Here is a 20274-nt window from a genome sequence, read left to right as displayed (position 1 = left end):
AAAGATGCCAATAGAATGGTGGTTTATAAGACCATTTACAAAAGGGCAAAAATAGATGTAATGAGCCTCAGAATTCATCTCACACACCCAACCTAACTGGAGGCAGTTACGAAGTTCCCTTCCACTTCTTCCATGACAAAGAGAAACGGACTCTAGAAAAACCTGGCGTCTCTTCAGCAGTGGCCTCCTGATACTGAATCTGCTCAATCTCGAATCCTTTCTCGGGGTCCAGCTCACAAAAGCAACTGCATTTCACACTTCCCACTCTGCAGTTCGGCCTTGCACTTTCCCACTACCAGGACCAGTTCCTCCACCCACCGCAGATTAATCCGCTACGCCTCATTACTATTTCGCCGCCTGCGCAATTTGCGGTCACGTGGCAGCGCCCGCCCAATGACCGAAGCCCACGCTTGCTTGACCGCCGCTGCGCTCACAGCGCCTGACCTCGCTCTGCGCCCCGCCCCGAGCGGTGGGTACGCCCAAATTAAACCTCCCCGGAGATCCAGGCCCCTTGGACTAAGTGTTCCTACTAGGCGTTATTTCCCAGATAGGCCAACAGAGCGCGTCCTGATTAACTTGTCTGGAAGCAGTGCAGGGACCTATTTGAGACAGGGACCACTTCCTGAAGCGCGAGGCAGGAAGTTGGTACTTGTGGAGTCCGGTGGAGAAAGTGCTGTCTGCCGCATTGGTGGCGGCGACAGCTGGAGGCGGTTTGGGGGATAGGCCTCTTGGTCACCCTCCTTCGGTCCCCAGTTTAGAATTTGATTTTCTTCGCAGCACCACGGCCCCCTTGTCCAGTCCTGAGCCCGGTGCGGCTGTCCGGGAGCCTTGGTCAGGTTCCTTGGAGCCGCTCCCAGAGACACCTGCCCAGGTACTGCCTGGGCCACCAGCCTGGGTACTGGCTCCCTGCTTCAGCCCTCTGGACCTCACTAAGCAGTACGCTTATCGTTCCACGCTCTGTCCCCTCTCCTCAAACCAGCGAGACCCTGGTCCAGAGCAACTGCCGTGGACCTGGGACTAGAACGGATCCAAAACGCTCAGCCTCGGCCCACCACAGACAGGACTCTGCATGGTCTCCGATATGTCGCCCACCGTGTCCCACAAGGACCACAGTCGGCAACGGCGGCCTGGGACTTTCAACCATTCCCTGGAAGTGAAGACCGGCCCTCTGCCCCCGGGCAGCTGGGATGACAGTCCGTCAGACTCGGTGGGCGGGGAAGAGGACAGAGAAGCGCTCCTGAGGGATGCTGACACTGGTAACTTCTTGAAAGTCCCGCGGAGCTGTCGAGCTGAGATAAGCAGCATTTTGTTACTGCTGTTTCTTTACGTGCTTCAGGGCATCCCCTTAGGCCTGGCGGGGAGCATCCCACTCATTTTGCAGAGCAGAAATGTTAGCTATACAGATCAAGCTTTCTTCAGTTTTGTCTTTTGGCCCTTCAGTCTCAAGTTGCTCTGGGCCCCGTTGGTTGATGCAGTTTACTTCAAGAACTTCGGTCGTCGCAAATCTTGGCTTGTCCCTACACAGTATACACTAGGTCTCTTTATGATATTTTTATCCACTCAAGTGGATCATTTGCTCGGAAATACCGACGGCAGAACACCAGATGTGGTTACCCTCACTGTGACATTCTTTTTGTTTGAATTCCTGGCCGCCACTCAGGACATCGCTGTGGATGGTTGGGCATTAACTATGTTATCCCGGGAAAACGTGGGTTATGCCTCCACTTGCAATTCGGTGGGCCAAACAGCAGGCTACTTTTTGGGCAACGTTTTGTTTTTGGCTCTTGAATCTGCCGATTTTTGCAACAAATACTTGCGGTTTCAACCTCAACCTAAGGGCATCGTTACTCTTTCAGGTAGTGTATTGTAAGTTTTGTGTTGTTTGGCTTATTTTACACTTAGGAATTCTTTTGACACTTTAACTTTGAAGGAAAGTTATTTAATTTACTGGAAATCGTTATGGTTGATGACTCAAGTTGTGTTTTCTGTTTCATTAAAGTGGACTTCCTTGAAGTGTCAGTAAAATAAGGACCACTACATAAGAGCAATCACAGTTGATCAGTATTTTTCAGTAAACAGGGAAAGGCAACATGAAATAAAATTTTGAGTTTAGGGGTCCGCAACACTTGCTTAATATACAGATGCACATTTTAAAAAGCCTAGCTCATGTGGCTCACATTTTCCATTTTGTGTTTTGGCAGATTGTTTCCTAGCACGTTGCTTTCTGATCCGTGCCAGTAGTTCTCTAGTCTTTTGTGAATGCAGCAGGGTTAATTCATGCAGACCTTACTGAATTGGCTAACAGTATCCTAAGGACCTCCTATAAGTAAGTCAGAGACCTACCATCAGGAATGGGAGAGATGAATATTTCAGAGGCGCCTGGAGTTGCCATCCATGGACTGCCTGTGGGAGCTAGGTTTTATACGTGGCAGTTAACATGACTTTGTCCTTTGCTGGGTTTTTATTTAGATTGATTTGTTCTTGCAAATAGCAGGTTTATTAACTGTGAAATGTGAACTTTGCTTTCTTGGAGAGTCTGAAAGCAGTTTACTTTTTAACCACCTGCCATTCTCAGTACTGGAAATTAACAAGGCCGTTGCTAGGCCTACACTTGTGATCCTCTTGCCTCAGTCTCCCAGAGTTTTGTTTCAGGTGTGCATCATCAAACCTAACAATTTTTGTATCTGCAGTGGTCTTCCTATTTTTGGTTCAGACATTTTAGTTAAGAGTTAAAGAGTTCCTGTGATTTTTTTATTCTCCTCTAAATGATTACAAATATCAGATTTATAGTTTTGTGTTTTGTGGAACTTAGTATTTAGCCAGTAGGGTTGGGGTTTTTGTTTTTGTTTGTTTGTATGTGTGGTGCTCAGAGTTGAATCAAGGGGTTGTGCATGCTAGACAAGTGCTCTACCATTGGGCTAAATCTCCAGCCTTAACCAATGGTTTTAAAGAACACAGAATCATATGGAGGAAACAGTTAAAGAAGAGCTAAACCACGACAGTATTTAGAAAAGCTGAGTATTAAAATGAAGCATCATTACTTTTAAAATTCTAAACTTGTACTGTATTTAACACTTTTGCATGTAATAGAGATGGAAGATAGTGAGGATATGTATTGCTGAAGGGAGCACAAGATGGAGTGTACAGTACTGAGAAAGAACAGTATTTAGCGTCTAGAAAACAGTAATCTACATAGTAAATGTAGGCCCAGAGAGATAGGAAAAAAGTATAATCCCTTAGAAACAAACATTAATTATGCTGAGATTGTCTTTTTCATACATTTACAGATCTCTGACAGTCCTGAATGCAGGAATAGCTTTTTTTTTTTTTTTTCCTTACCCACTTTTGTTTTTCAAGAGTCTATAGAGGCAAAGAGAGATCTTCTAAGTTGTAAGAAAGGTAAAAGTAATTTAGAAGAGCCTAAAGATTGAAACATAAAGTTTTGTTATTGAAAAGATCATGTGTTTCAATTTTCTTTATTCTTATAGATGAAGAAACTGAGATCAGAGTGACAAATTAGAGGTACAGATATATATGTATCAAGTGTTTTTCCTACAGTTAGTAGGAAATTAGGAAAAACCTCAAGGAAAGCTTGAGGCCTAAATATAATATGTGCTGACTAGGCTTTTCTACCAAGGAAATGTAGCACTGTGGCTCCTGATGTATAAAAACACAACATCCCACTCTTAAAATGTCTGATTGTCAGAACTGATGTATTAAAAGTTTTTTGTTTTATTGAATTAAAAAAATTTGTTTTGGTGGTTTAGGGTATTGAACCTAGGACTTTCATGCTCAGCAACATCCTCAACCCTTTTTTTAATTTTTTTAAGTGAGAGTCTCGAGTTCCTGTGTTGTCCAGGCTGGGTTGGAACTTAGGTTCTTCCTGTCTGAGCCTCTCAGAGTGTTGAAAGTGTAGGGGTTCACCATCGTTCACCATCGTTCACTATTTTAATTTTTAACTAACTTATGCCATTTATTTACTCATCATTAAATGCTTATCTGGTGCTAGCTGAATGATAGGTGTTATACTTTATTAAAATACCAGAATTTTCTGCTCCTAAGGAACTCATAGATTATCGTAGAGATCTGTAAACCAAAATGACTCAGTGGATGGATAATAATATAAATGAGTGGGTTGACAGAGTTGGTGCAAGACTGTAGGAGCTGTGGAGGATAATGAGGATCTAAGAAACTCGTACCCCTCTGACAGCAAGAAGTTTCAGTCTAATAAATTTTGTCTTGTGACAGTAGGATTTCAGAATTCTTAGGCCTTATCCATGTTCAAGGAAATCTGGAAATTCCCTTTTTATTTCCTAACTTGAAACACTTATTAGCATCATATAAAATACATCATTAGGCTGTATCCAGCCTGTGATCTGATATTTGAAACTTCTCTAGTATTAGTAGTAACACTAAAGATTAAAAGAAGTAGCTGAGATCAGGAGCAGCACACTGGAGTTTGGGAGCAGGGTAGCCAGACACTAGAGAAGAGAGGCAAAGATATTAGAGTTCATAGTCAGATTTTTTTTGACAGGCATACTCTTACATGCATGCCTCTATTTCCTTTCAATCAAAGGAAGAGGGTATGTTACTTTGCAAAAGCAAATGCTGTAAGTATGAATCTAATCAAACTTGTGATGTTACTAAAATAGCAGCTACTTTAAAGACATTCCTGCTTTGAACTAGGAAGAAAGCAGGACCATTGATTCCTACCTACTTAATGACAATTGCTTTTCTTTGCTTTCAGAAACAGTTCTCATTTATATATTATATACAACTAGAAATGCTTGTTATAGAATTTCAGCATGCTAATTGACCCATTACTACTTAAAACATTTGTTCTTAGCCAATAATACGTCCTTTACCATTCATATCTAGGCTTAAAACATTACCTTGCATTCTCAAAATGACAAATATGTAGGGGTAGAAGACAGATCTATTTGGCTAGGGGTATGTGTGGGAGAAGTTAGATGAGTATAAATGAACATATCAGGAACTTTTGGGGGAGTGATCTATGTCTTGATTATGGTTATGATTCGAAATCTGCATGTTTTCAAATTCATACTACAGTACACAAAAAATTTCAATTTTGTATGATTATTGAAAGTAAAATAAATAATTATTTAAAGTAATTTTTTAAAAAATCTATTACCTCAAAAGTTCATTTCTAGGTAAATATTACTTGATGTATATGATATGAAATCTTTGAGCTTAACACCCTTTTTGCCTTTGGTGGAACTATCAAACAAATCTCGTGAATCTTACATATCCATATAGAAAAACGGAGCAAATTTGAACTTATTTTTAAATGTTGGAGCCGTAGTAGTAAAATGAAATAAATATAGGGACACTGGGGTTAGTAGATTGAGGGGGTTTTATGTATAAAAAAATCAGAGACTTATAGCCCAGAAGTAAGGTTATAAAGCCTTTTTTCTTTTTAAATTTAAAGCAAATGATAAGTTTGTTTGTTTGGTTATGTGAAGAACTGAGGAAATACCTGTTTCATACTTCATGGTTGGCACTAAAATATATTCCCTTTGCTCAGGTGTTTCTGGATGATGGAAAAGAGCACCTGCTTGGTCTGGGTATATCTGCATCTAGACAGCATAATGGAAAAATATTGGCCTGAGTTTAAATCCTACATCTGGCATTTTATGACTTGTGATCATGTTTATCTGTGAAGTAGGAATAATAATGCCCTGTCTTTGTAATTTGTTTGTTTTTGTTTTTAAAGGCAGCATCTCACTGTGTATGTAGTCCAGGCTGGCCTCAAACTAGAGGCAGTCTACTGCCTCAGCCTCCTTAGTGCTGGGATTAAAGGCGTGTGCCACCAGTCCCAGTTTTGTGAGTAATTTTTGAGAGTTAAATGAGGTTACCAGAATTTTCGAATTGGAAGGTTTGGCTTTGGGGATCCCAGTGAATCAAAACACCAATCAAGGAGACCAGCAGTGATAGGCAGAAGTAAAGGAGCTTTAATCAGTGTAACCATGTTGGGAAGCATAGATAAAAAGGATAGATATGTCTTTGCAGCTAGGCATGGTGAGAAAAATGATATGTGTAAAATATGTTGCATGTTTATGGCACAGTATGCATTGAATTAATAATGCCTGTAGACAGACACAAGGCAGCATACCTATAATGTCAGCTAACTCACTAGATTAAGGCAAGGGAATCGCAAGTTCAAGACTAGCCTGGACAACTTAGTAAGACCCTATCTTCAAAACAAATGAAAAAAATGGAGGATGGATAAGATGTAGGTGAGTGGTGGAGTACTTGGATCCCTGAGTTCAGTTCTTGGTACCAAAAGAAAAACTAACCAATGAGAAAATAAAGTAATACTTCTATTTTTACTGTTTTACTATTTTTTTTTTTTTCTTTTTTGAGATGGGGTCTCACTATGCAGTTCAGGCTGGCCTTGAGCTCACTTTGTAGCCCAGGCTGGCCTCAAACTGGCAAGGATCCTCCCACCTCAGCCTCCCAAGTGCTGGGATTACAGGCATGAGCCACCACGCCCAGTTTATTTTTACAGTTATTTTTAAGCAGACTGTTTAACAACTCTCCCAGACCATTACTGACTCCCACTCTTAAATTTGTCCAAAGGTAATAGCTTATGGTCTAGCTGTCTTTCTCTGAAACAACAGCACACTTCTCTGTATTCTATACCTAGAGAAGGTTATGCTTAAACAAAAACATTACAAAATTTAAAAAGGGAAAATCTGATGTAAAGAATCATCTGTTGTTTATTGACTGGCTTGTCATAACTGAAATGACATGGGTATGTAAGTATGACTAGAGGTGTCATGGGATACAGAAATCATGCTCCACCCTAGCACTTTACTTGAATAAAATGGCACAATAGGCTTTTGTTTCATTCAGCTCAGTTATGTACGAAATGACTATAATCTTGTATTTTTCTTAAGTGCCACTGTTTATTTTGCATAGATCTAAGATACATTTAAAAGTTTATGATTGTTCTATCTTTTGTGCTTGGAATAATGCCTTGAGCATCATAAATAAGCATCTAAAAGGTTTTTTGTTCTGTTTTTAAGTTGAGGAAAAATTTTGTACAGAATTATTTAGCATCAATAAAGTTATGTCACTTTAAAAGTTACTTACACATTAAAAATGTTCTTAATTTCAGATTTTCTTCTTTTCTGGGGAACTGTATTTTTAATAACAACAACTTTAGTTGCCCTTCTGAAAAAAGAAAACAAAGAAGTATCAGTAGTAAAAGAAGAAACACAAGGGATCACAGATACTTACAAGCTGCTTTTTACAATTATAAAAATGCCAGCAGTTCTAACATTTTGCCTTCTGATTCTGACTTCAAAGGTAAGAAATTTATAAAGCAAATTTACCATTCTAGTATGATGATCAATATCATGGACTACATTCAATGACTTTTCTTTTTTTGCCTTTTTCCTTTTTATCGGCACCAGGGATCGAACTCACAACTGCCTGCTTGCGAGGCAGGCGCTTATGCCGCTGAACTAAATCCCCAGCCATTCAATGACTTTTCATATCATCAGTTCCTTTCTACTATCATTAGAATTTAACAATGAAAAACAATATTTCCTGTTTATTAAATGTATTTTAAAAAATATTACATCAGAACAATTTCAGAGTAAGCCAAATATCTTGAGGCGCCTTGGAAAGAATTATGTCAATATGTGAAGAATTGCCAATAATTGAAATTTTTAACTGTGTTAATGTTTGCAATGGAAATGCATAGCTTTAAAGAAGTAATAGCTGTCTGCTATTATAATGAACATAACTTTAATGCTGGGATAGTAAAATTACTTGCTGAGAATAGGTTTACTAAGATATGGAAGTGTATCAGTACTAGAAGTCTATTAAAAAGCCATTGAATTTGGTTTTGTGAGACAGGGTCTCACTGTGTATTTCTGGCTACCCTCTAACTCATGTAGCTCAGGCCGCCCTGGAACCTGCTGTGATTGATCTCCAGCCTCCTAATATTTTTTTAAAATAGTTAAAGGAAACAAGATAAATGAAACTACAGTACCGGTGACTTTTATTCTGTATTAAAATGTTTCATAGTTCTAAAATGCTTCTTTGTGTGTGCATGTGTGTGTCATACTGAAGACTGAACCCAGAGTCTTCACATTGAGCTACATCCCCAGACCTTTTTTAATTATTTTGAGACAGGTCCTTGCTGAGTGGCCAAGTTGCCAGGCTGGGCTCAAATAAGGTCCTCTTGCTTCCCCTTCCGCGAGTGCTGGGATTCCAGGTGTGCAGCAACATCCCCAGCTAGTTTAAAAGCATTTTAAAGGCTTTATACTAGAGAAGGATAAGCATATTTTATAACAGTGAGTTGTTGCCACTCTTGGAATTAATATTCTCAAATCTAGAAATGTATAGGATTTTCATTTTGTATATTTAGACCTATCTATATAAACACTATGGCTTTTTACAGCCTCCAAGGAAACAGCTTTATTGTTTTTATTTTGAATGTTTTTCTTCCTCTTCAGTGATAAGAAAGGAAAGTTTAGAAATGCTAAATAGTTCAAGGAAGATAATATTATCTCATTATATCACTTAGTGTCATAAGCTTTCAGTCTGGCATTGTACTCACTACTGTAGCCCAGGCTGACCTAAAACTTGTGCTCCTTCTTCATCTTCCACATGCCAGGATTACAGGCCTATGCTACCATGTCTGACTGATAGCATACTTTTAATAGCAATATAAAAGTCATAATGGTGGAAATTTGTCATAATTTTTTTTCGAGGTTTTTTTTTTTTTTTTTTTTTGTACTGGAGATCAAACTCACAACCTCACGGGCTTGCCAGGCAGGGATTTACACCATTGAGCTACATCCCCTGCCCAAGTTGCCATAACCTACTCAGAGGGGCTGGAGATTTAGCTCAGTAGCATAAGCACCTGCCTTGCAAGCAGGCAGTCGTGAGTTCGATCGCTGGTACCGATAAAAAGGAAAAAGACCAAAAAAAAAAAAAAAAAAAGAACCAACCTACTCAGGCATTTTTCTGTTTTATATTTTAATTTGCTTATGTTTTTAATTATAAAAATGCACTGGTGAACATTTTTGTGCATAAGCCTTTATTTGATTTTATGAAGATTTTTAAGTAGATTCACAAATGGGAAATTCAGTGGGTCAGTGAATATGACTTACGAATTGTTGTAAAAGTTTGTACTATGCCGGGCGTGGTGGCGCGCACCTGTAGTCCCAGCTACTCGGGAGGCTGAGGTGGGAGGATCACTTGAGTGCAGGAGTTCTGGGCTGCAGTGCGCTCTGCCGATGGGGTGTCTGCACTAAGTTCGGCATCAATATGGTGACCTCCCGGGAGCGGGGGACCACCAGGTTGCCTAAGGAGGGGTGAACCGGCCCAGGTTGGAAACGGAGCAGGTCAAAACTCCCGTGCTGATGAGTAGTGGGATCGCGCCTGTGAATAGCCCCTGCACTCCAGCCTGGGCAATATAGTGAGACCCTGTCTCTTAAAAAAAAAAGTTTGTACTAACTTATATTATCCCTAGCAATGTATAAAGAAGGACTTCAGTTACAGAGGTGAAATCCTTTGTTGTCTTTTTAAAGTAAACCGCACAAAAAATGACATTTCTCATAATTTTTAATACTAGAAATTAATTTTCCTTTTAAGTTTCATATAAATCGACTGTGCAATATACTTTGTGTAGTTTAACTCATATTATTATTTATAACAACAGGTCATTCATTTTGTGGCTGTATTCCACTGTGTTCTTATGCCACTATCCATTCTGCCAACATATGTTTGGAGCTATTATAAATAGTGCTTCTGTAACATTCACATACATGACTTTTGTTGGACACAGTTATATGTTTCACATGGATAAATACATAGGAGTGGAATTACTGGGCCATGGAAATGCATAGAATATATTGCCAGTTTTCCAAAGCTGTTACAATCTTCTATACTTTCAACAGTGTGAATTGTTGTCCTTGAAAATATATACAATCTTTTAAATGTCACCCTTTGTAAGGCCTGGTGAGTGTATAGAGGTATCTTGATTATGATTTTATTCTCTTAATGGTTAAAGAAGTGTGAGCATCTTTTCATATTATTATTGGCCATTTGAATATTCAAAGCAGTCTTTTTCTGTATATTTGTAAAAAAACATTTTGAATATAAATGTTTTAATACATGTATTACCAATATTTCTTAGCATATAAGTTTTAATGAATGTTAAGTTCTATTTGGATATCTCATTTTTACTAAGAAAACAGATAAAATGTAAATGAAATTATTTGCAGGCTACACTGAAATAGCCTTGACCTTTAATATTTTTTAGTGAAATATGCTCTTTGGTACCATTCTAAGAAGTTGAAACATTTACCATTCATAATATATTTTTTAAAAATATTTATATAATTTTACACTCATGGAAAATGTACTAGTAGAAAGAACTTCCATATGTCCTTCATCAAAATTTTTAAATTATTAACATTTAGCTCTACTTTTTTTATTCTGTAGATTTTCTCTTCTCTGTGTATCACATATTTCTTCTGAAATATTTGATTAATTTGCATAGCAACACATTAAAACCTATTTCCTGTAAATGGAACTTTGAGGAAACCACAGTCCAACATTTTGGAAATTTAGGATTGGTACAGTATCTATTCACTGCCTTATTAAAGGTTCACCAGTTGTAGCAGTAACAGCCTGTATAACTTTTTATTTTTTTCATAGTCCAGGATCACACATTGCATTTGATTGTTATGAGCCTTTCTTCATAATCTTAACATTTTTTGAAAATTCATTCCAGCTCTGGGGCTATATGTGTAACTCAGTGGTAGAGTGCTTGGTTTGTATGTGCCAGGTCCAATCTTCAATGCCACACCAAAAAAAAAAAGGAAAATCAGAAGCAGAACAAACAAAAAGTCTCCAAAAGAATAGATGCCAATTTATCTGTAGAATGGCTTTTCATTTGCATTGGTCCCATTTCTTCATGCTTGTGTTTAGGTTATGTATACATGGCAGGCAAATCACAGAAGTAATATTTTGATGTTTTAAAGAAATTATAGAAGGAGCAACAGTATGTCCCTCTATCCCCTTAATTATTGTTTTTGATTCAGTTTACTTTATTAATCCATTGCAAAGGTAGTTTTACCTTTTGTAATTAGAAACTAATTTGTGCAGAAAGTAGAACTTCATAGTAAAGTGATTGCCTAGCATGCTATTGGCCCTGGGTTTGATCCCTAGCACTATGAAACATGACAAAACATTAAAAAGAAATGAGCAGATACTTTTGAGACTACCTAAATATCTCATTTACTTCAAATTTTTACTAACTACTTTCATCATCCTCTTTTTTATTGTTTGTAAAAATTGTATTTCCTCATCTTCATTTTATTTAACTTCTGGAATATTGTTTTCTTAGAATTACTTTCAAAACATCAGATAACCTTAGAAAATTTTATTATGATTTGTCAGAAATTATCAAAAACGTGTATGTGTATACATGTGTGTGTGGCGCTTAACCAGAAATATTTAAGGCTAATTAAATACTTTTAAACTTAAAATATGCAAATCAATTACTGTGAATTTTTGACATTAATATGACAGATTGGACTTTATTGAAGTAGAAATTTAGCTGTAATTAGACCATCTACAATAAATACAGGTAGTGAATTTTTTGTTGTTTTTACTAAATATAAATAGTTAAGATATAGGGCAAAATGTGCCTTCTATAAATTGATTGTTTTATCAGATGTAACCGTGTGATGCTTGTAACTGTCATGAATCAGTAGTGAAATGTGATGGTTCTTAATACTTGAAGGACAATATTTCATAAGTCACAAATTAAAATACTTTTTTGTTTTTATATTGCAGATTGGTTTTTCAGCAGCAGATGCAGTGACAGGACTGAAACTGGTAGAAGAGGGAGTACCTAAAGAACATTTAGCATTACTGGCAGTTCCAATGGTTCCTTTGCAGATAATACTGCCTCTGATTATCAGCAAATATACTGCAGGTCCCCAGCCACTAAACATATTTTATAAAGCCATGCCCTACAGGTAAAAACTAAATAAAACCATACTAAAGTAAGAAATCTCAAAGTGGGACATTCATCACTGTTATGAATATCTGAGTATAGAGTATGAGTGTATACAGAAAATGCTTGATGAACACTCTTTTTTTTTTGGCTTTTTCGTTTTTATCGGTACCAGGAATCGAACTCACGACTGCCTGCTTTCTAGGCAGGCGCTTATGCCGCTGAGCTAAATCCCCAGCCCCATGACGAACACTCTTAATGCTAATGCCTTCTGTATGTACTTTTCTCTAACTTCTTACCTGATTTTTAGATACAGGCTTCTTTCATATGATTGGCACACAGAATTCTGCTTTGTTGCTGTTTAATCTAAAATGAAAATTAATATTGCTCCTTTTTCTATAGATTATTGTTTGGATTAGAATATGCTCTGCTAGTTTGGTGGACCCCCAAAGTAGAGCATCAAGGAGGATTCCCTATGTATTACTATATTGTAGTGCTGCTGAGTTATGCCTTACATCAGGTAAGCTTGCTGTGCCTTTCTCGAGAAGTAAACTATTATATGTCAAGAAATTTTTCTGCAGCTGCCTTCAAATAATAAATTAAACATGAATGTGACAATGAAAAGTATGTGACGAACTGCAAGCCTTTGGCTTTTGATTTCATGAGTTCTATTTGTAAAAAGGAAGCTTCTTATTCATTCATTCATTCTTTTCATTTTTCTTTCCTTCCACAAGAATTTGTTACATAAAAAAAAATTTGTTACATGCTAGAACAGATTTCAAAGCCAACTAATTTTACTCTTCCCTCAGACTATCTCTAGATCTGAGTTCTTTCTTTAATTTTTAATATCTTTACTTCCTGAAAATATTGACAAATAATCATGGCTACCGGATTAAAGATCCCAGGCTTTGGTTTAGATAATGTACTGAAAGTTACAACTTAGTCTTTATAATTTTGGAAGCTGCTTTTTCTTTGTTATCTGTTTGTAACTCCTAAAAGAAGTGATCTCCACTTTTCTCTAGCCACATCTAAATTCTTATTGTTCTAGATACAGGTGATTCAAGTAAATGACAGAGGCCCAGTAGTAAATTTTGATACTCAGTAGCATTTATTACTAATGTGTGTTTCACTTTGGTTTTTGCTTTCAGAATTAGTGTAAACCTTTTATTATATTTGCTTCTTACTTAGTTCTTAACTTAAAATGAGGCTAATAGCTAATCTCAACAGTTTGTTTTGCATACAATTAAATTACAATCCATAGTGGTAGTTTGATTATACCATATATTTTTGAAATTGAAGCCAAGATGTCAAAAAGTTTTTGTTTTGCCCGCTGGTAATGCCAGGCACAAATAGAAGTTAAAAGAAATGTGTTCGGTTAAATTTTTTTCTATTTTAGGTAAAGAAAAACTAGGTGTTATAGTCCAAAAAGTATTTAGTTAGCTTTAGATTTCATTAGAGAATTTACCAAAATATTGATTAAAGATTTAAGCAACTAAATGCTCTATGAGAAAAGGGTACAAGGCCAAGTAAGTTTGACAATGATTTATTATGTAACTCCTTGGTAAGCTGCACCTTAATCATTCCTTGAAAAAATCTTAGACACCCATTCCATGCTAGAAACTATTTCGAGTACAAAAATGTAACTGAATTAAGATGTGTTATATACATACGCCACCTCCTTATGAGGAATGTGATTGTGTTGTATTGCAAACATGTACTAATAAAATAAAGATTGAGCACTCGGGAGGCTGAGGCAGGAGAATCGTTGCAAATGCGAGACCAGCCTGGGCTACAAAGTGAGCCCAGTGTTAGGCTGAACTGCATAATGAGTACCTGTCTCAAAAAGACAAAGAAGGAAAAAAGAAAGAAAGATTGAAAAAATAATTCGCTTAGACAAAGTAGGACACAATTTGCAAGAAAAAAATGATAGTTTGTAAAAATAAAAACTGAATAATATCATGCCAAAATCTTTACTCTCTCAAGGAATTTATATCCTAAGAACTGTCATTAAAAAAGAAAACTTTTACATTTTGAGTAACTTTGTGTGTCTCCATCTTATTTGAATTTGGAACTCCTTTTCTGTGAACAACTCATGGAACAGTGCTTAAAAGAATACTATTTTAGAAACATAATTTATTTCAGTCTTTGTAAGTGCAAAGTTAATTTTTGCTTTGTAAGCAATTTTTGGTTTTTCAATACTGGAGACCAAACCTAGCATTTCTGCACTGAGCTGCATCTCCATCTTTTTTTTATTTTTTGAGAAGGTTCTTTTTTTGGTACCAGAGGTTAAACTCAGGGCTTTATCCAGGCATGCACTGTGCCACTGAGCTGCATCCTCAGTTTGAGACAGGTTCTTAAATTGTGAGTCTCCTGTTTCAGTCTTCCAGAATGCCTGAATTACTGGCATGTGCCATCACATCCAGTTCCTTTTGTCTCTTAAGGTTTTTCTTGGGCTGAGAATGTAGCTGAGTGGTAGAGCTCTTGTCTAGAATGCTACAGGCCATTGCAAAAAAAAAAAAAAAAGGTTTTTATTGTCCCTTTGCCACATAAAGTTTGAAATATTTTCTTCTGTATATATAGAAGAGAAAAAGTATTCATTTCTTTGAGTGTTTACATATATAATACATATACAAATAACTTACATATATTCATGTGTATGTAGCTACAATACAAGTATCAGACTATCAGGCTTTGCTTTTTGTTATTTGCATCCTTCATGTCACCTTTCCTGCCACTTTCTGTTGAACATTCTTTACTCATAGAAGAATTATAAAGATACTTATCACATCTTTTTTTTTTTTTTTTTTTTTTGGTACTGGGGATCAAACACACAATCTTGCGTTTGCCAGGCAGGCACTTGTGCTGCTGAGCTAAATCCCCGGCCTAAACTTACTGTATACTTATAAGTATTTATTCCCTATTTTCCTGGCCTATAATAAAGTCTTCAGAAGCACAGAAGTACTTTCTTATTCATCTTTGTATTGCCATGGTCTTAAAGTCTCATTGTTAATATGTGTTCAACAAATGTTTGTTGAATTGAGTTCAGTAACAATCATGAAAATTAGTTTTCCCACTTTGATGTTTTTAATTTATGTCAGTTCTGTAAGTCTAATCATAGTGACTAAAGACATACTCTTGTGTTAGAGCACTTGCTTAAGATGTATGAAACTGTGGGTTCAACTCCCAACACAAAAGAAAAACCAAACAAACAAAAAATGATCTAATCACACTAAGGATGTTTTGCCTTTTTTCTGTAGGTTACAGTATACAGCATGTATGTTTCTATAATGGCTTTCAATGCAAAGGTTAGTGATCCACTTATTGGAGGAACATACATGACTCTTTTAAATACTGTATCCAACCTGGGAGGAAACTGGCCGTCTACAGTTGCTCTTTGGCTGGTAGATCCCCTCACAGTGAAAGAGTGTGTAGGGGCATCAAACCAGAATTGTCGAACACCCGATGCTGTTGAGGTAAGCATGTTTTAATTTTAGATAATATTAAGTAAACATTAAGATATTAATTTCTTTGCCTCTGGAAATACTGTATCTTATTTAAAGATCATATCTGTTCATAGTGTCTAGTGTAGAAATCTATGAATACCCCCTTCTCCATCAAACTTCAGGTTATAAAACTTTCATAGCAGCAAGGCTAGCCCATCTGAGCAAAGGAAGAGGAATCTCTCTCCCAACTTAGGATCACCATCCTTTTGAATAATGTACAAATAATGGCTGTTTTATAATGATAGAAAAGGGAAAATTCCAGTGGCTATTGATAAAAAAAAGACTCGTGAGTGGCTTGTAGATAAATTATTTTAAAATATCATTACTTCTCAAGTGAGTTCCTTGACAATGTCTTCACATTTCCCAATATGTAATGCTGCATTTTGAAAATGAATGTTTAGATCAAGAATTCAAAGTTGCTTTTAATCCTGTTAATAGCAGTAATGATTAAGATACATTAAAATATTTTGCCATTTGAAGTGAGTGAAGTATTGAAATATTTTAACAAAATTTTTATTAAGCCTTTAACTTACAAAGTAGAAATAATTTCTGAATACTGTCATTTTGAAATTGTGAAATATTCATTATAATTTAATTTTTACAGCTTTGCAAAAAACTCGGTGGCTCATGTGTTACAGCACTGGATGGTTATTATGTGGAATCCATTATTTGTGTCTTTATTGGATTTTGTTGGTGGTTCTTTCTTGGACCAAAGTTTAAAAAGTTACAGGATGAAGGACCATCTTCATGGAAGTGCAAAAGGAGCAATTAATGCATAGACTGTTGGATGTTCTAGAAGGTAATTGTAGTTTGGTTTTAATTCAGAGAGCTGTGATAATCAGTGCACAGGAATATAAAATATTATTTTAAGTATGGAAATTACTAATACAAAATGCCAAATGGTTGAAAAATAGAAACTTGGTGTATTTGTTCATATTTTTCCTTTGCCTTGTCAATGTATTTAAAGTTTACTTACAGACAGGAAATTTGTTCTCAAACAACTTTTATAGCCTTGTTATTTGGTTTATATCTTAATTTACTGACCAAAGCATGTTTTAAGCTGCAGTGTAATAGTCAAGGCTGGTAACCAGTCAAGTATTGTTACTGGTACCTATCATTGAATTGTATTTAAAATTTTGATATGGTATATTAAATGGAAGAGAACTTGATATTCAAGAGCTAACTATAACTGATCTGATCTGATCTTGTTAGCAGTTAAAAATTTTATTTTGAATTGTAAGTTTGTTAAATTTCATGTGGAATTTGCTGAGAAGAGATTGTAAACTACTGAAACATCATTTAGTTGATTTCTGACCATAACCATATTGTACAGCTGAATCTGTGTGGAAAAGACTATTTTAAATGTATTCCTGCTTTTGTAAACAGTAAAGATTTATAAAACAATAATTTAAACTATTTTTTATAAAATGAAAGCTACAGTTTTTAATTTATTGATTTCCCCTACCCTGCCCCATTTTTGGAAGATTCTTTGATTCTTTGTTACTTTTACCCTAATAGTTATGTATGTTTTTTGTCACAAGTACTTCATGGCACACAGACAGCTCCTGGGGGGATCAAATTTAGTGTTGTGTGTATGTTCATGACAAAGTTTTGAAAATAAAAATTAAATGTCATTCTTTAAGTTCTTTTTTTAATTACTAAGAAAAATATTACATCTTTCCAATTAAGTAAAATCAAAATGAGTGATATAATTAAAATATCTTAAAGAGAGGGAGGAACATTTTGTGCCTTTGACAAATCATGTCGTAGGAAAACATTTCTTAAGCACTTTATTACTAAAAATGATCTTACCATACTTTATGCCAAATCAAGTACTGTACTGTATCTTTTCAATTTATTAAAACACAACTTTCTGTTTGTAAACTATGGTTTCCAGTGGAAAACTGCTATTCCAAGAGTAAAAGTTTTTGAGTACATTGGCACTTTTCAATGTATTATTTACACCCAGTAGGATAAGGTTCTTGGCATATTTTGTGTTAAGTAGTACTTTGATTCTTTAGAAATTATATAAATTCTTTAAAAGTTAGGGAAAAAATCAGTTAAGAGTTTTTAGTTTTATCTTTGTGAGAAAACATATACTAACTCCTGGTTTTATTAATTTTATAACATAGATTGAATTTTAGAGCAGGGTTTTTATAAGTAATGGAGAATAAACTAGGTAGGAGAAAATACCGCACAGCATCTGAAGGAAGATAGTAGGCAGTGGCCTCTGCAACTCCTGCATTACCATTGGAAAACCTGTGTTGGGTATGGAAGTCAGCCTGTGAAGAATCACCTGGAAAAATACTCATCCTAGAGGAAAGGAAGGGATACCAAACCACAGACTACAGTACGTGGTCACATGATTTTCCACTGTCATGTATTATAATCAAAATGTTTACTTGAATAAAGAAAAACTCACTTAACTCACATGTAGAATGCATTCTGATTTTCTAAGAGGCTCAGATTGCCATAATCGGCTTTTATTTCTTCACATTCATATTATTTCAAATTAAACATTTTCAAACATAATTTAAGTCAATATCTTTTTAGTCACTTTAAAGTTTTAAAACATATGTAGTCTTTAACATAAGTAGTTTTTAAGCTATTAATTGCCTTTTTTTCCCAAAAACAAAAAATTATTTTGAATCTTTTGAATTATTTTGATCTTTTGTTAATTTTGATAAATGTTTGTTAGGCATGCCAAATTGACTTGTTAAGAAGAGCTATGTACAGCTATGTTGCATACATTAATTACTTTGATTGTAAATGGCATTTAAAAATTATCTACCTAAATTTATCATTGTAAATCAACAGTACTATAAAATACTACTTTGAGAAATACTGCCTTAATTTTATGTGAGTGAAGTTTTTTGGTTTTTTTTGTTTTTTGTTTTGTCTTTTTGAGACAGGGTCTCTTATGCAGTTCAGGCTGGTCTTGAGCTCACTTTGTAGCCTAGGCTGGTCTCAAACTTGCAAGGATCCTCCTTGCCTCAGCCTCCCCCAGAGTGCTGGGATTACAGGCATGAGCCACCACACCCGGGGTGTGAGTTTTTTATTTTGTATTTTTTTGTGGCTTTTAATTGGTTGGTTGTGATAAATCAAATTCCTTTCAAGAATGGCTATTAACTTCTTCCGTTAATGCATTATGTATTGATTGGCTAATATTACATTGAAAATACAGTGTATCTCTTTATGTCAATATTTCCATTAAGTACATGTGTTATAACATGTGACTATGTATAGAGTTTTAAAAGTTTTAAGCTTAGCACTAAAACCAAACATTTTGTCCATTGTAAATATTTTCATTTTGTCTGATCAATCACAAAAAGTTTATTCAATATATAGATTTCTCTAGAACTTTTTGTATTAAGCCTTTAAAATCTAAACTTGTATTCTAAAGGTTTGTTGAATTCTCTCTCTTCATTGCAAGGGTTTTTAACCTCTCAGAGATTTCAGAGGAACCCTCAAACCCTTGAATTGCTTATAACATAAAAATCAGGGTGCGTTATTTTTAATTTTGGAACATAGCTCTTGTTAAAACTTCAAGGACTTTGATCTTAAACAAAAAGTAACAAACATGACCTTTAATGTAGACAGTACTTTGAATTGTCATACATCTGAAATAATAGTTGTGACATTGTATGATCTTTTTTTTCCCCCAGCCCCCCCCCATGGAGTATCTTGAAAGAATATTAAAAGAAAAATCTATGATGAAAACCAGAAAATCTCTGCATTTATAGTCTTGAACTTTGAAGTAATTAGAGTAGATAAGATATTACTAATAGAGCTGGGCATGGTGGCTCACCTCTGTAATCCCAGCACTCGGGAGGCTGAAGCGGGAGGACCGTTGAGAGTTCGAGACCAGCCTGGGCTACAAAGTGAGCTCAAGGCCACCCTGAACTGCATAGTGACACTCTGTCTCAAAAAAGACAAAAAAAAAAAAAAAAAAAAAAAAATATTACTAATAGAAGAGATAGCATAAGGGTGAATTACATTCCACAAAAGACAAGTTAGTCATTTAACCATTTATTCTTATGAATTACTTTTTTTTTCTTTGTAGTACCAGGGATTGAATCTAGGGCCTCACATATGCTAGGCAAGTGCTCTACTACTGAACTACATCCCCAGTCTCTCTGAAGGACTTTTATTTTGCCTTGTTAACAGAAACCCAAAAGACTGTTGCTTTATGTTAAATGGTTGAAATTGTTATTTAATATAACAGATGACTTAAGTTTGTTTTTGTATTTTGGAAAATCTTGCTTTTCCAAGTATTTGAAAGAATAAGAAAAGTACATAACACAGACCCAGCAAAAAATAAATATTCTTTGGAACAGACCATGCAGATTTCCAAAATATATTTTACCTTAGAGAAAGAAAGTAAACTTTTAAAAATTTGCACTCCAGTTAGGATTAGTATGTTTAAGAAGAACCAATTTCATTACAGAAAGGAAAGTGATATTGTTTATATGTTATTAATCACTGAGACCTTCTTTTGTTTGGGGTTTTTTGCACTCGGAATGAAACTCCCGAGCACACTCTTGAGAGGCAGGCGCTTATGCCACTGAGCTAAATCCCCAGCCCTGAGACTTTTTCTTAAACACATGTCTTTAGTAGCAAAGCATTACTTTATTTTCTTTTAGAAAATGTAAAATACCTATTATAAAGCCATATTCTTTTCCACTGCAGTTTATATCTCCTTGAATTAAAAGGGCCAAATTTTTACTGTAGTTACTATTGGTTTGGTATTGACAACTTTCCATT

General features: G+C 35.6%; 1 protein-coding gene across 2 annotated transcripts; it reads left to right on the top strand.

The window, feature by feature from the left end:
- Positions 1–650: 650 nt before the first annotated feature.
- On the top strand, positions 651–17940 carry Slc33a1 (solute carrier family 33 member 1). Of its 2 annotated transcripts, XM_003476304.5 has the most exons (6): positions 651–1856; positions 7142–7332; positions 11845–12029; positions 12410–12527; positions 15265–15480; positions 16115–17940. In XM_003476304.5, the coding sequence occupies exons 1-6, from the start codon at positions 1070–1072 to the stop codon at positions 16280–16282; spliced, it is 1665 nt and encodes a 554-aa protein (XP_003476352.2). In that variant the 5' UTR covers positions 651–1069; the 3' UTR covers positions 16283–17940. The 2 variants fall into 2 exon arrangements, with proteins under 2 accessions (XP_003476352.2, XP_023415830.1); XM_023560062.1 differs by lacking the exon at positions 7142–7332 and having other exon boundaries at positions 1716–1856.
- The last annotated feature ends 2334 nt before the right edge of the window (positions 17941–20274 follow it).

Source organism: Cavia porcellus, unplaced genomic scaffold (assembly GCF_034190915.1).
Source record: "Cavia porcellus strain 051 isolate PalLab524CR breed Dunkin Hartley unplaced genomic scaffold, mCavPor4.1 scaffold_5, whole genome shotgun sequence".
Classification (NCBI taxonomy): domain Eukaryota; kingdom Metazoa; phylum Chordata; class Mammalia; order Rodentia; family Caviidae; genus Cavia; species Cavia porcellus.
This window is presented reverse-complemented; position numbering and strand designations above follow the sequence as displayed.